The 16,402-nt window shown below is 40.6% G+C and overlaps 2 protein-coding genes and 1 non-coding gene across 3 annotated transcripts; 1 reads left to right on the top strand and 2 right to left on the bottom strand.

The window, feature by feature from the left end:
• Positions 1-46: 46 nt before the first annotated feature.
• On the bottom strand, positions 47-2,354 carry LOC113016557 (cell surface glycoprotein CD200 receptor 1-A-like). The gene is made up of 4 exons (XM_026159459.1): positions 2,256-2,354; positions 1,749-2,060; positions 343-460; positions 47-77 (listed from the first exon to the last, which is right to left on the bottom strand). The coding sequence occupies exons 1-4, from the start codon at positions 2,329-2,331 to the stop codon at positions 47-49; spliced, it is 537 nt and encodes a 178-aa protein (XP_026015244.1). The 5' UTR covers positions 2,332-2,354.
• Positions 2,355-7,645: 5,291 nt separating this feature from the next.
• On the bottom strand, positions 7,646-9,826 carry LOC113016581 (uncharacterized). Its single transcript, XM_026159482.1, has 4 exons — positions 9,492-9,826; positions 9,220-9,275; positions 8,241-9,062; positions 7,646-8,007 (listed from the first exon to the last, which is right to left on the bottom strand). The coding sequence occupies exons 2-4, from the start codon at positions 9,232-9,234 to the stop codon at positions 7,921-7,923; spliced, it is 924 nt and encodes a 307-aa protein (XP_026015267.1). The 5' UTR covers positions 9,235-9,275; positions 9,492-9,826; the 3' UTR covers positions 7,646-7,920.
• An 843-nt stretch (positions 9,827-10,669) lies between these two features.
• LOC113017060 (U6 spliceosomal RNA) lies at positions 10,670-10,773 on the top strand. The gene has a single exon (XR_003271389.1). It is a non-coding gene; the product is annotated as a U6 spliceosomal RNA (small nuclear RNA).
• Positions 10,774-16,402: the final 5,629 nt, after the last annotated feature.

Consider the following 16,402-nt stretch of genomic DNA (forward strand, 5'->3'; position numbering starts at 1 on the left):
CTGTAGGATCGTAGCAATTAAATTGCTCACCAAACCCGTGGGATTTTCAGGGTACAGACACTCCAGATGTTCCTGACCTTAAGCAGCCACGTTGATAAGAAAGGATGTCAGCATTAGTGTAACACTATTCACATTCAAACAGAGAAAAATCAAGTAAGAACATCTACATTTATATTATCTTCTCTCTTAATAATGATAATTATTTTTGGAAGGATAAAAAGTGTTCATTCTAGACATGATGTTTAACATACAGCGAATTCTCACTTATTGAAATGTGATGTTTCCTTTTACTTTCTCTACATCTATATCATCTTTGAATTACTGCAGCAAAAATAGTCTCACCCATTACTTTTCCTCCAGTAGATAAATCCCACGATAACTCCAGTTATAAAGATGATCACAACACCGGGCAGATAAACGGAAAAAGATTTGTCTGCTGAAGTGTGGGCCTCGTTTGTGTCTAAATCATTGAAAAGATGCATTTGTCAGTAAAATCATTTACTTTCATTTCCTGGAAATCAAAACACAAATCAAAACACAGTTTACGTCTACTGAAACTCTGAGTGAAGTAATGAAACCCCAGTTTTATAACCACAGAGCTTTAAATATTGTCACTGTGCTCTTTTCTTTTGTCTTCTTCTTCTTCTTTTGCATCTTTTCTGAATATTACTATGAACTGAAATTGGTCCAACTGCTTATATACATTCACTGGCCACTTTATGAGGTATACTTGTTCAGGGTGTAACACAAATATTTCAGTGTTCATTTCATTTGTCAATCACATGTCAGCTTCATCTTCCTGGTTAAATAAAGGTTAATAAAATAATAAAATGTCAGCAAATCAATGCTCAAACAGAGCAACATGGCACATGTTACTGGTCCCAGTGCTTCACAAACTGCTGATCTGCTGGGATTTTCCCACACAATCATCTCTGTTCACAGACAATGGTCTGAAAAATAGAAAATATCCAGTGAGCTGTGATTCTCTGGGTAAAAATGCTGTTTACACATCAAACCTTGAGGCAGAGCGGACCACACTGGATATCACTGCTGTCCTCTAACAACAGCAAGCTGAGGCTACAGTTTGCAAGTCTGGACAACAGAAGACTAAAAAACGATGGCCTTTGCCCGATGAGTTGATTTCTAACAGTTCAGACTGCTGGTGGTGTAATGCTCTGTGAAGGATTTTCTTTGCAAACTTGGACCCTGTAGTAACCACTGAGCATCATTTAAACACCACAGCCTGCCTGAAGGTTGTTTGCTGACCACATTCATGTCTTTATGCCCAAAAAATACCCATCGTCTGATGGCTGCTTCCAGCAGGATACCACACCATGTCACGGCGCTCAAATCATGTACGGCCTGCGCAGTCACCAGATCTCAATCCAGCAGAGCACCTTTGGGATGTGGTGGAACGGAAAGTTTGCTTCAAGTAAGAGCAGCTGACGAATCTGCAGCAACTGTGTGATGATGTAATTTCAATATGTCTTGAGAATCTTTGAGGAATGTTTTTAGCGCCTTGTTGTGCCACAAAAAATGAAGACATGTTTGATGGCTGAAGGTGGTCCAACTCGGTTCAAAGATGTACCTGATAAATGAGTCAGTGAGAGTATTTAAACTGCTGTAAGTGAAAATAAGAAGAAAAGAAATGAACAAATTACAAGAATAAAAAACACATAAGCAGGTCAATACAATGCTAACACAGTGCTGAATAACTGTGTCAGATAAAGAAACCAAAATGCATTTACCTTCCACAGTGACACTGATATGGACAATATATGTCCCTTCAGTGTTTGTACACTCACAGGTGAAGTTCCCACTATCAGCTGGTGTTAAACTGGTCAGCTCCAGAAAGGCAGTCTGATTTTCTTTTGTTATTGAGAACCTGGGGTCACATTCCTGAGTAACGTTCTCTCCGTGTCGATACAGCAGATGACACTCTCCTCCTGTGTCCCTCTGTCTTTTGATCTTACAGATAATCAAAACAATAGTAGTCTGACTTTCCTTGTTGCAAATCCGAGTGACATCGTGTTCTCTCCTGACTGTCTTCACAACAGTCTCTGTAAACAGGGGCAGCAAAATACGGTAAATACAAAATTCAGCCTGTGTCAGAGAGGACTTTAGTTTCTATATTTTGTGAATGTTAAACCATCTTTTTAATCCCATAATAATGTGTTTAGTTTAAACTAAAAGCAAGGAGGTTATAAATTTAAAAATATTAATAATGCATAATGAAAATAGTTTCCTTGTATTACCTTCAGCATCATGGGACACAGCTAGTGGTAACAGCAAAATCAAGCAAAGTTTTGATACGTCCATGCTTGTTAACATGTCTGTAAGCCACCGACAGTGAAGAGGAAGATGTGCGGAAAGAAACAAGCTGAAGCTTTCCTGGCTAAGCAGACGTCAGACTGTTGCCCTTCACGGGGCAAGTGTGAAATGATGTAAAAAGGAAGTGTACTGACAGGACTTTCATATTAAAAGGCTGTAAAGTTGAAACACTGTGCCAGCTCCCACACAAAAAGAAAACAAGCTAATTTTTCTTTATCACAGAGGAATTATTACACTGCTAACTGTCATGTTCGCTGAAGCTGAAGGATGGATAATATTGTAAAAGTAACAACAAAACTACCATTTATCATAACATTATAAGTATTTTAAACTAAAATAGCGTGTTACGTCATCAAACCGCTTCATCCAAGCACTCAGATACTTACAAAGTTTTGACTGCATTACCTTTAAAATTTGTACGAAGATGAGCATAAAATGAATAAAACTGACATGCTTGCATTTGTTGTGTAGTGCAACAGGTGTATGTGGCTGAGGGATTCCCATGATGCAATGCGTATTTCTTCTTCAGTCACCTTTCTCGCTCACTGTGTGTTAATGCAGCTCTCTGCATTGAATCATACCTGTTATTAACCTCTGTCTCTCTTCCACAGCGTGTCTTTATCCTGTCTTCCTTCTCTCATCCCAACCAGTCGCAGCAGATGGCCCCGCCCCTCCCTGAGCCTGGTTCTGCTGGAGGTTTCTTCCTGTTAAAAGGGAGTTTTTCCTTCCCACTGTCTCCAGACTGCTCACTCATAGGGAGTCATATGATTGTTGGGCTTATTCTCTGTAAGTATTATTGTAGGGTCTGCCTTACAATATAAAGCGCCTTGAGGTTGTGATTTGTCGCTGAGAAATAAAATTGAATTGAAAATTGAATTGTGAAGGCCACACCAGAAGCCACACAATTGGGAAGTCAGTAACGTCAGACACCAGCATCTTTATTTTAATTTTAATGCACATTTCCACAAACATAAATAACGACACATGTCCCATAAACTATTTCTGGTTAAAGTTTTACTGGTGCTGGAGGTCTGTTGGACTGCTGAGGGTAACTGGAGAGAAAATGATGTGTTGTTTTCACTGGACGTTAAGGCGTCTGGGAAGGGATCTCAGACCATTTACATCCTGGGCCATCTGACCTCAGGAAATCACATGATAAGGTGGGGCCAGGTTTCACAATGAGCTCACCCGAAACCCTGGCTGATTAGGACCCACATCCGCTTTCACATCTTGGCTCGTGTGATTAGGTAGAGGATCATCAGGGGGTCCTTTGTCCCTCTTTGGGGGGAAACTCCCACTGGTTTTAAGTCTGGGACTCCCCACCATTGACCCTTAGAACTGAAGAAGCTTCTCGGATGAGAGGTGAAACGTCTTCAAGCAACTCAAGAAGTCCAGACGCTTTTCTTTCCAAGCTCCTTAGACTACGATGACCTGGATGACTGAGAACCTTCACAGACTTAAGTATTAAATTAATAGTTGGTTTTCATTCTTTGTTTTTAGATATTTTTTTTCTATTCTTATCCCCTCGTGTATTTAACTGGCCAGTTCAGTCCAATTTACTTTGGGAAATATTTAATCTGAGGTAGGGTTGCACCGATACCGGTATCTGGTATCGGCCTCGATACCGCATTTTCTAAAGTACTCGTTAAAAGTTCCCCGATACCGAGGACCGATACCACGGTCTGAGACCTGTCTATGTTTGAGCGGCATGTAAGGGGTTAATCACAGGCACCGAGTGCCCGCCCCCGGGCCCCGGCTGCATCTCAGAGCGGGGAGAAGGCGAGGCGAGACAAGTCAGCCGTGTGGAACTATTTCAAAGTGAACGAAGACACGAAAACAAAGACGGACTGCAAATTGTGCTCATCGAAATTGTCCAGAGGAGGCTCAAAAGGTAGCGCATTTAACACAAGTAATTTAATCAAGCACCTAAAATCCCAACACGACAACGAGTACAAAGAGTTTGCCCACGCTTATTTACCCACGCTTATTAGCACAGAGGAGCATAGCTGATGCTAAAGCAGTGGGACGGAAAATAGTTGGGCATTTTAAACATTTTAAACGCCTTAGCCTACTCCCGCCTCGAGGACATTCAGGGACAGCTCAACCAGCCAATAAAGAGACTGCAGCAGGACATACAGACACGCTGGAAGAGCACGTATTACATGACATCAGTCCTATTTTTCCACATATTAATACATTTATGAATTTTGTGCAGGTATAAAGATCACTTCTTCTCCAACAACACTGCTCCAGAGGCCAAGCTGCACCTGAAGCAGGAGCTTCTAGAGGTGAGGCAGAGGGGAGTCGGGCAGAAGCTGCAGAACCTCCTGCTAAACTGTTCCTCAAGGCCCAGGCTGCCGCTGGCAGCAGGTGCTGCCATTGAGCTCGACACATACCTCGGAGAGGCCCCAAGCCCTCGTGAAGACAGTCCTCTGAAGTACTGGGGTGTCAACAAAATCAGGTTCCCCACTTTGGCTAAAATAGCCTGTAAATAGCTCTCAGCCCCATGTAGCAGTGTGGACAGTGAAAGGCTTTTTAGCTCAGTGTCACACATTATAGATGAAAACAGAAACAGTCTGACTGCTGATGATGCAGAAAAGCTACTTTTCTTAAAAAACCCTGCCACTCACTGTTTCTCTCCATTTAGTGAGTCATCTTAGACTTGATGTTAATACCTACCTCAGTTGCACTGACTGCCACAGTTCTATGTCAGTGGATGTTGTTAGTTTATTCACATATTGTGCACTAAATGGCAAAGATGTTTATTAATGCCCCTTGTGTTGTCCAAAGCGGCAGAGTTTAAAATAAACTGAAAAATACTTGAGTTGCACTGTCACTGTTTACATTTTTTTATAATTATTTATTCTGTAATATGTTGCATACAACATGCTTTTCATTTTAAATAAATGTTCTTAATTCCAAACCAGTCCCTTGTTTTTTTGTTGTTAAATTATAGGACTAAAGCTGTTACCTGTAAATTTAAATCATGTTTTTATTAAGTACTCGGTATCGGCGAGTACTGAAATGCAAGTACTCGTACTCGTTTCCAAAAAAGTGGTATCGGTGCATCCCTAATCTGAGGTAAACATTTTGCTTTTCATTTGACCCCTGACCTGTCTGCTGTAATGCAGGAGGCAGGTTTATGACCTATACTGCAGCCAGACGCCACAGGAAGCCTTCCTCCATGTTTTCTTTACAGTAATTGATTCAGCCAGTTTAAGTCTCCTTTGTTTTTGTGCATTAGATCACTGTGTGGGTTGTGTTGAGTGCTTATGTATTTGTAAGTAGCCATTATGACTTGACTAGTGGTGTTTATCTCTTTTAAGGGTCTAGTATCATCAGTTAATTAGTTTTTACACTTTGCAGGCACTTTGCTGTAAATACAACAACACTGCTGAAAACTCTAATTTAAATAATTACTACTGATGCACCTATCAAATAAACTAACATTTGCACAGGTGTTGAAATGCTGGACTCTTCCTCTCCTAAATCTGTGGCAGAGAAAAAATGTTGCAGGAGTGTTTTTTTACATGATATGTAAGAAAAATAAGAAAAAGAAAGAAACCCTGTGATTTTAATGTGAATGCATTACTGACATCTTATGCAAACACACATTGTGCACACCACTTTATCCCTTATTACAACTGCAGCTTTTATTAGTGCATGTTCACGGGACTTCTGATTCTATAGGGTCTTGACAAAAGTCTCTGCAATCAATTGATTACAATCAAGTGATTCAATTGAAACATGGAAATCAGCATTTCACCATTTTATACTATACATACATGTTTTGCTTTCAAGACTGGACAGGAGTGGCATGTGGGCGGCATTGTAGAGTGTGTTGACAGGAGGAAAACTTACACGCTCAGTAAATCACCCCCGTCACTACCTAAACCTCAAAGTCTCTAAACAGGAAGTGCATCTGCATGAAAGCTTCTGTTTTATATGCAGACAGATGACCTTTTGATGTAAAACCTTTCTCTGTATCTAGAGAAACACTTTAACTATATATTCAACTATATAGTTTAACATTTGGTCCGTAACTATCATTTAAAAACAATAAAAAGGTTTAAAAGAATATACATAGGCGGCTATAAAGACTGCAGGTCAAACATCGTGCAGATACAGAAGGACCTCCTGGGGTCCAAAATGTCGCACTATTACAGAGCAATGCTTACAATAGTCTTGCATGGTTAGCCAGTTAGACAGATGCAAATGTTAAAGTGCTAAAACAGACATGTAAATAAAATACAACATCATGTTAGCAGCTTATTGGTATTAATGTCTCTTAAAGCTCTCCATGACCTAGCTGCATCTTAACTCTCTGAGCTGCCACAGTCTTATAAACCCACCCGCTGTCTCAGGTCAGCTGATCAGCTGTTCCTGAATGTTCCCAGGACTGAGCGTAAACTTAGAGGACATCGTGCTTTTGCTGCAGCATCTCTGAAACTGTGACACGATCTGCCTTTAGAGATTAGACAGGCTTCTTCTCTGCCTGTTCTTAAATCACTCCTGAAAACTCATCTCTTCACCCTGACCTTTGACACCTTGTAAGATGTTGGTTTTTAGTTTGAGTTTTTTAGTTTATTTTTGCTGTTTTATCTTGTTTTGAAATATAGGGCTGTTTACATTTTTTATGTATTATGTGTTTTATTTTTTTACTGTTATGTTTTATTCTATTGTTCTTAACTCATTTACTGTACAGCACTTTGGTTTTGTCCTGGGTTTTTTAAAGTGCTTTCTCAATAAAGATGGATTGGATTGGACTGGAAGATAAACACTTTAGTTTGCAGTACTGTGGTGAGTTCACAGTAAAGCACTGTGTTGGACTGGCGCACAGTGATTGTGGCGTTCATGGTCAGTGTTAGGTTACCTCAAGTACAGTGGATTCATTTGCATTTAAGCTGATGATGCTTCGATTAAGTCATCAAATTTCACCTTTATATCAGCTCTATAAGCCAATTCTCAGGATACTGTTAGTGTAGGAAATGGAAAGACAACCAAGATATCTGTGAAACGTCTGCTTACATCTTGAATTCAGCTCCGGCGTATGTGGTAAGTTGTTAATGAGTGACTTTAATTTATTATTTGTTCACATGTGGCTATACACTCTACTGAGAATAAGCATACTGTCATGATATGAGTGGATCTTCAAAACAGACATCAAAATAGGTCATGGAGAAAATAAGTATAAAAAGTAAAGATCTTATTAGGAATAATACTGTTTGGATAATTATAACCATCATAATCAACCAAATCATCTCAACGCGTATTTGCTCAAAAATGTATTTATTACCACAAACATGTATTTAATTATCAACACAAGGAAAATCAACAGTTTCTAGAACTCCAACAGGGGCAGGACTTGGAGGTACTGGGATTTCAGGAGGCAGCAGAATGGTACACTGGTCAGTGTCATTATTATTGACCTGTGATGGTGGATGGCCTTGGAGGGAGCTGAGAGGTAACTCAGACCTCTTGTCTTCAGGACACGTAAAGCAAACATACTCCTTCTCAGCAGCTGGAGACTTAGAGACATCCCAACTCATCAGCCTCATGCGTTTGGGCATCAAATGTTCCTCTTCATCATTAACAGAAAAAGCAGTAGAATATCTGCGCTTTCTGCAGAGACCTACCTCTGCAGTGGGTGGAGGTCTCGGAGGCAGAGGAACATCGCTAGGACACATGAAAAACGTCACGTCATCATCCAGGGATGTATGATCGTTTTTCAAATCTGGATGCATGATCTTGTCTGTGTCCTTTGCATGAAAGCTGGCATCAGCAGGTGGAGGATTTGAAGAAACTGGTACATCAGAACTCATCAGCCTCATGCGTTTGGGCATCAAATGTTCCTCTTCATCCTCCACAGAAAAAGCAGTAGAATATCTGCGCTTTCTGCAGAGACCTACCTCTGCAGTGGGTGGAGGCACTGGGATTTCAGGAGGCAGCAGAATGGTACACTGGTCAGTGTCATTATTATTGACCTGTGATGGTGGATGGCCTTGGAGGGAGCTGAGAGGTAACTCAGACCTCTTGTCTTCAGGACACGTAAAGCAAACATACTCCTTCTCAGCAGCTGGAGACTTAGAGACATCCCAACTCATCAGCCTCATGCGTTTGGGCATCAAATGTTCCTCTTCATCATTAACAGAAAAAGCAGTAGAATATCTGCGCTTTCTGCAGAGACCTACCTCTGCAGTGGGTGGAGGTCTCGGAGGCAGAGGAACATCGCTAGGACACATGAAAAATGTCACGTCATCATCCAGGGATGAACGATCGTTTTTCAAATCTGGATGCATGATCTTGTCTGTGTCCTTTGCATGAAAGCTGGCATCAGCAGGTGGAGGAACTGAAGAAACTGGTACATCAGAACTCATCAGCCTCATGCGTTTAGGCATCAAATGTTCCTCTTCATCATTAACAGAAAAAGCAGTAGAATATCTGCGCTTTCTGCAGAGACCTACCTCTGCAGTGGGTGGAGGTCTCGGAGGCAGAGGAGCATCAGTAGGACACATGAAAAATGTCACGTCATCATCCAGGGATGAATGATCGTTTTTCAAATCTGGATGCATGATCTTGTCTGTGTCCTTCGACTGAAAGCTGGCATCAGCAGGTGGTGGACTTAGGAGCTCACATGCAGGTGCGCTGATAGGTCGGAACATGAAAGCGGGAACTTCATTGTCCAGAGCACAACGGTCTGCACTGGGTGAGCGTGGGAGCTTCTCCTTTGCCTGTGGAGGAGGCAGACTTTGACTTTGTGTTGCAGAGGAACATTTAAGTCATCTGACGTTTTGCTCTGTTACATATTATTATTGTTGTTGTTGGATTTTTCTTTAAAAATTCACACGATTTAATGTTTAGAAACAGACACAGTGAAGGGTAACTTACCACAGCTCGAGCCATTTTAGGCGTCTGTCAAGGCAAAGACGCAGGATTTGGTTTCTCTGTGTAAGATTACAGGACAGTTGTCAGTTTCAGTTTCAAGTCAGTTGGATAAATTCATATCAAACTTCTCAAACTGTATCATTAAAGCATTGTTTAGGTGGACAAATATGAAAGATATGAAGATAAAAACAGTAACAGCTGGCAATCAAGGGAAAACAACCTTACGAAAAAGGTCTTAATCATTATTGTTTTAAAGTAAATCTTTCAGTCCTTACTTCAGTGATTGTTTGAAGTCTCTGTGCTTGTTGTCAGTCGCAGATTTGTGTAAAATATTTGCAGTTTGTGAATAAAGTTTGCAGGAGCTCCAAAGTTTGTCTGTTCAATACCAAAGTAATGAGGAGACTGAGTGCAGGTTTGGAATCCTCAGTGACAGAAGAATGCAGCAATGTTTGAATTTGAATTTGTTATTGTTTTATTAACAACAACTACCAGGATCATACCATAGCAACACAGTGATGCCCAATCAAATGTCAGGTACAAGGGATAGCCCACATACACATCCAACAGCACAGTAAAGCAATGGGCACCAATGCCACCAGTCAGGCCTTAAAAATACCTGAGTTATATAACAGCACACTGACAGTGTCTCATCCAAAAATATAAAATGTATAAATACAGTTAATATCATTTTCATTTAAATTTTATTTAATTCTCTTCATATAGTGCCAAACAGATGTCTCAAGTCGTCACTGTTACAACATAGATAAACATGAACATGAAATCCATTATTTAATTCTCTTCCATTCACTCCAGTTCAATTCAATAGCTATATAGATGGATAGACAGATACTGTATTATATACTATATTGATTCCAAATGGAGAATTAATGTGTTATATCACCAGGATAATGAATTCAAGTAGTACAATCTCCAATAAACAGACAACACAGTTCAAGTTCAAAGTGCAATATGTGCAGGATCCAGGCTTTATATTGTAAGATGCAAAATGTTTATATATACATAATATTGTTGAAAAAATAAAGAAAGTTAAAAATCAAAATAAGTTTATTGTCACTGTGGCTGATGTGATTGCAATATGAACCCGGAAGCAGACAAGGGAGAGATGGAACTGAATCTTAACAAAAAAACAAACCATTTATTAGGTTGAAAAACACGAACACAAAACAAGGCCCAGCAAACAGGGGCGGAAACTAAAACTAAAACCTATCCTGGGAATAACTCGGTATGACTATGACAACTATGACAAGAAAAACATGAACATGAATCCGAGGAGGTGCATGCGAGAAACTCTGATGAAAAAACATGAACATGAACATGGACCTAAACAGAATCAGGAGATAACCTGAAACCCGGAATAACGTGAACGGAGGAAAACGCACCAACACTGCCCAGAGGAAGACAGCGGACTTAAATACACAGAAGAGAAAGGAGGGAAGTGGAAACACAGCGTACACTAAATTGGATACGATACAGAGAAGATTAGCATGGCCCCTGCGCAAGGATGACACGCAAATTCGTGAAACACAGCTGACACAAATGAACCTGACACCACAGGGGAAGCAAAATGAAACACACTGAACATGGAAACACAACCCTTTCATAATAAACAAGGAGAGACGTGGACGTGTGATGGGCTGAGTTGCCAAATGGCTGGTAGGCTTTTAGCTAAGCTTTAGCTTCAGCCAAGTGGAAGCTAAATTGGCTAGTCATTCATATGTAAATTAGGTTGTTACCTGAGAATTCTGGAGGGGAGTGGGGGTGTGTGAATGATTGCTGATTTCTAACTGCCAACTGCCTCTTTGTTTGTCTGGGGGGGAGCTGCTAAAAGCGGTGAACTTCCTTTTGTGTTCGTCTTGATGCATTCTCAATCATCCAGGAAAATAAATCTCCAAAAGTCACCAACTTGGAGTGGTTAGTTTCCTGAGCCACAAGGAAACTTGTGTTTCAGTTTGCCATCTTAGGGAGAAATCAACACACATGGGTGTATTTCCTTTGTTGCTGAGATTTATTGATAAAAACAGTACAAAAAAACCAACCATTTGTACACATATTTACAAATAATAATAAAAAGTGAGTGAGTACATTTCAACATTTTCAGCAATCACTCACAATCCTGGCACTGCCATGGTATCTGTAGTCTGCATTTACCACATGTGTATCTGTAGCAGTGAACACATCGCACAGTGGCATGATTGTTCTTGCATTTGTGTTTGACCTGACACATGGCTCTTTTTCCAGGGCTCGGTGTGGAGGGTTGTGTCCGAAGCAACTGTTCTTTTCTTGCCTTCTTCCCAGCTACATGAGAGTGAGCCAGCTCTCTTGCAAGCTCCACCAGGAAGTCCACCCGTCTTTCCTTCGTCCTGGTGCATGCTTGATACAGCACATCCTGCGGGGCTCCATAGGATAAGTCTAAAAAATGCTTTAGTTCCTCACATTTTAATGCAACCCACTGAATTAAAGCTGAAACTACATCTGAGTTGTATCATTTCAAATTCATTGTTGTAATTTACAGAACCAAAGTTAGAGAAAGTTGTTTCTGTCCAAAGTCTTATAGACATAACTGTATGATTTTCAATGATTTCAAGGACAGCTGAAGATAAAAAGTATTCAACAAGGAGAGACCAGGAATTAGTGACGTGCAGAGTTTGAATAAGAAGCTGTAATTAGACTGAATGCAAGACGAGAGTAAAGCCATGGCAACAGCAGGAAGTGGAGCAGGACCTGCGTGTGTCCATGAAGCTCGATGTTTTTCTGCACAGATCACATGCAGTCTGAAATGTTGTGCAGTCCAGACTGTATATTTTGCTGAGTGAAATACAAAAGCTTCCTTCATGGATGGAAAAGAAACTGTTTCAGTGTCAAATGAAACACTTTCTGTTGATTTCAACTCCCAGAACTGAGTTCAGCTGAGCTCCACGGTGCAACAATTAGACTCCACTATGTTTTCTCTACTTTGTAACAGCAACAGGCTGTTTAGGGCAAGATTTGCTAAAAGGCTCAAAACAGCGCTTACGGACATGGTTCGTTTTTTGGGCCAATTACAAAAGTTCTGCTGTTTTCTAAACACAGGAGATGTGAGTTCAAATCTATAAAACACAAATATAAGACATGCTTATTTGTATTAAATATCTGGATAATGATCTGTAGATGTTAAAAACACTAATAACACAGTTTGAATGTCCAGAATTGGGTCTTCATCAGGGTCACAAAAATCTTTGAGATTCTGTCTCTGACACACAATCCTGTCGCTGCGCTCGATTTGTAAACACTAACAGCTCTTTGACTCCAGAACCCAGTTTGTGTTGGTGCGAGGCATTAGTGGATCTCTCTCTTAGAGTAGAGTTAGAGTTACTACAGTTTCTTAGGAAACTGAAGAAGGCCCGTCTCCCTCCTCCAGGTTCCCGTGCAAATGTCAGACAATTCAAAATCCTGTTTGACTTTATAAAGGAGACACAAATGTGCAACAATCTTGACAGAGTGCCACAGTGTCACAGACAGTTGCACTGCCTTTGATGAGAAACACTGAGTGATAGTAAGACTAAACAATCACTGCAACACACTGATACAGGAGAAGTTGTGATTGTTCTTTTCATTTGTCCTGTTGTGTAGTTTGGCTGTAGTGTGCCCCCCACCCACCCCCCTTTCAAGAAGCCAGCTGTATGATCGTCCACATTAAGAGAAGGACTTAAAAGTGGGAGTCAAAACCTCCAACTTAAAGTGGAACATTAATGTTACACAAATGCAGACATAGACTCGGTGCCATTTTTATATTGTTAGATTCAGAGATTTTATTGAAGTTCTCAGTTATATTAGGGACATACAGAATGCTTTCTAATGGAATAAGAGGAGAGAGTGAAGCAACTGTGCCACCCTAAGGACCATGGAGTGGGATTAATGATGAGTTGTGCTCATTTGATACCAACTAATGTGTGTTGGGTGCATTGTGGGCGCCGTCCCGGAGCGAACCAAACCCCAAGACTGGCAATTGGGACATTGAATGTCACCTCTCTGGTGGGGAAGGAGCCTGAGTTAGTGCGTGAGGTTGAGAGGAACCGGCTAGATATAGTCAGGCTCACCTCAACACACGGCTTGGGCTCTGGAACCAGCCTCCTGGAGAGGGGCTCGACTCTGACTCAGTCTGGAGTTGCCCCTGGTGAGAGGCCTGGGGTGGGTATCCTGGTGTCCCTTCAGCTTGCTGCCTGTATGTTGGGGTTCCTCCCAGTGGATGAGAGGGTTTGTTATCTGTGCCTCCGGGTTGGGGTTCAGAGTACCCAGCCTTCTTGGAGTCCCTGGGTGGGACACTGGAGGGTCCTACTGGGAGACTTAAATGCTCATGTGGGCAACAACAGTGAAACCTGGAGGGGCGTGATTGGGAGGAATGGACCCCAGGACCTGAACCCGAGTGGTGTTTTGTTATTGAACTTCTGTGCAAACCACAGCTTGGCCATAACGAACACCATGTTCGAACATAAGAGTGTCCATAAGTGCACGTGGCACCAGGACACTCTAGGCCACAGGTTGGTGATTTGTTGAGTCTTCTCAGTTTGTGCTAAATCATTGAGTTGATTCTCAGTACTGTTCATTAGAGTTCCTGACCTGTTCTTTCCTGTACCTAGATTTCCTGGACGCGTCCCTGACCCTGTGTGGATTGCCTGTTGCTGGATTGGCATGAGAGTGTAACGGTGTGAGGGTGAGTGGCTGAAGAGACACAGACGATGCGACGAGGAGCACAGGCAGACAGGAGGGGACACAGCTGGAACTAATGGGCATAACGAGACACAAACCTACAAAGTAAAACAGGAAACTCACAGGCTGTTTCACAATACCAACTTGGGAACACGAACAGAACAGAAAGACACAGGTAGGGACAATAGAAACACTAAACACACAACTCAAACCCTAAGAACAAATACAAAACAGCAGAAACTGGAAAATAATATGGTATAATAATAATATGGTACATGGCACAGTTGCTGTTAGTGTCAAAAACTAAAATACAGGATCAAAACACATTAGATAGACATTTTTAATTGAAGGCCAATTCATGCATATGTTAAACTGTGTACTTAAAAATTTCTATTGATTAGACCACAGCATAAAGTGCCATTGTGCACTATAATAATACTACTAACAGAATAATACATTTCAATCTACACACACGCACACATATACATTCAAAATACATATATATACACACACATTTTCTCTCTTATTCACCCCCAAACCAACCTGATGCTTGTAGTATCTCCACAGCCATCAATTTTCTTTACTCTGCCATTTTCTCTTTTGATGTTTTTAATTTCATGACGGGAAAATCTGGAAATACTTTCATCACTGCCCGTGACATCTACCGAGAAATACTCAAAATTTTAATTGTGAAAAAAAAAAAAACAATTCTGCTCAATATAAAATTTCTGATGTTTATAATCTTGCATAAACAGTATGAAAAACAAAGAGCAATAATAGATTTAAGTCTTTATGAACACCAGGTACTTCTAACACTCAGTTGTTGAAATGGACATCGTGGATGAATAACTATGTGATATACCTGTAAACATAGAGAACAAAATGGACAGGGTTAAAAATAACACTCCCACTTACTTTTAAGATCTAGGCTTAAAACTTTCCTTTTTTCTAAGCATATTTTAGGGCTGGACCAGGTGACCCTGAATCCTCCCTTAGCTTATGCTGCAATAGATGTAGGCTGCGGGGATTCCCAATTGATCATTGATTTTTCCTTTCCAGTCACCTTTCTCACTCCTATGTATTAATAGACCTCTCTGCATTGAATAATGCTGCTTATTAACCTCTGTCTCTCTTCACAGCATGTCTTTATTCCTGCTTCCTTCTCTCACCCCAACGGTTCCAGCAAGATGGCCGCCCCTCCCTTGAGCTGGTTCTGCCGGAGGTTCTTCCTGTAAAAGGGAGTTTTTCCTTCCCACTGTCGCCAAAGTGCTTGCTCATAGGGGGTCATATGATTGTTGGGTTTTTCTCTGTATCTATGAAGCGCCTTGAGGCGACTTTTGTTGTGATTTGGCGCTATATAAATAAAATTGAATTGAATTGAATTGAATTGTAAGGGCCAGAGCCATGTATATTCTTTTAAGCTGATGAATAACTGAAATAGGGAACATCTCTAGTTACTAGTTATTAGATATAGTCTGCTTCCAATGTGTGGGCAGCTGACTTCTTTTAACATCTGTTGGGCAATACTCAGTACATTCTATAAAAATGTTGTGGAGAGTCGCAACCTGTGTTATGCTAGTGCCACAGAGACTCAATAAAGTGAGTCCACAGGGTGGCCCTACAGTCTCGTAAGGTGCTGTCAGAGATGTGGATGTTTTCCAAGTTAACCACAATGCTGGACAATACATACCACCTGCATCATGATGTGCTAGCCATTCACCAGAGCGTGCTCAGTGAGAGAATGAGATTACTGATAATGCACCATTATGACACAGGAAATAATTCCCTACGGTGACTTGCTCTCTTTAAAGTATAAGTACTATCTGCAATCGCTGTGCAGCCTTAATATTTGCAAATCCTAAAAAGAGTATGTCACAAAATCTGCATGACTTAGGGCACCAAAGTATTAACCATATACTTAATTTGTGCAGTATACTGTGAAATTTAGAATTAAGATGTATTCATATCTATTACAGCTACTGTTATGGATGTGGATATTCTTCTGACCATGGCATGATGGCATGGCAAACAAGTAAGAAATTATATACAAATGTATATTATCATCACTTACCATCACCACCAATACTCCACAGCTGAAGCCATCCTTCTGCACTGGATGGGTCAAGACACCTCCCTTCCATTTAATGTCCACCCATTCTGTTTTTGCGTGGCAGGTTCTCCTCATTTTTAAGTAATCACTGCACATTATTACAAAGCAGAATACAATTTGGTATATGTCATATTTCCTAATTTAAAAAAAAAAGATATTTTACAGAATTAAAGAGAATTTTATTTATTTTTTATTTATTTATTTTTTGGCCTGTCTCTTTTGGCTCTTTTGCCATCAGAATTATTGTCTTAATAATTTGTTCACCTGATAATTTTTATTTAACCTTACTGATTTATTTTGCAAATGAGACCTGGCCAAGAGGATGCCAACAGAGAAACACGCATTGTGGGGCCAGGTACAAAAAGCTTC

Source organism: Astatotilapia calliptera, chromosome 23 (assembly GCF_900246225.1).
Source record: "Astatotilapia calliptera chromosome 23, fAstCal1.2, whole genome shotgun sequence".
NCBI lineage: Eukaryota > Metazoa > Chordata > Actinopteri > Cichliformes > Cichlidae > Astatotilapia > Astatotilapia calliptera.

Excerpts from the sequence above, each read along its gene's own strand:
- LOC113016557 (XM_026159459.1), bottom strand. The coding sequence starts at position 2,331 with ATGTTAACAAGCATGGACGTATCAAAACTTTGCTTGATTTTGCTGTTA. Across the intron at positions 461-1,748 it reads TATCAGTGTCACTGTGGAAG|ACACAAACGAGGCCCACACT; the intron begins GTAAATGCATTT and ends TCAATGATTTAG. Across the intron at positions 78-342 it reads TACTGGAGGAAAAGTAATGG|GTCAGGAACATCTGGAGTGT; the intron begins GTGAGACTATTT and ends TGGCTGCTTAAG.
- LOC113016581 (XM_026159482.1), bottom strand. Across the intron at positions 8,008-8,240 it reads TGCCTCCACCCACTGCAGAG|CGATGTTCCTCTGCCTCCGA; the intron begins GTAGGTCTCTGC and ends CATGTGTCCTAG.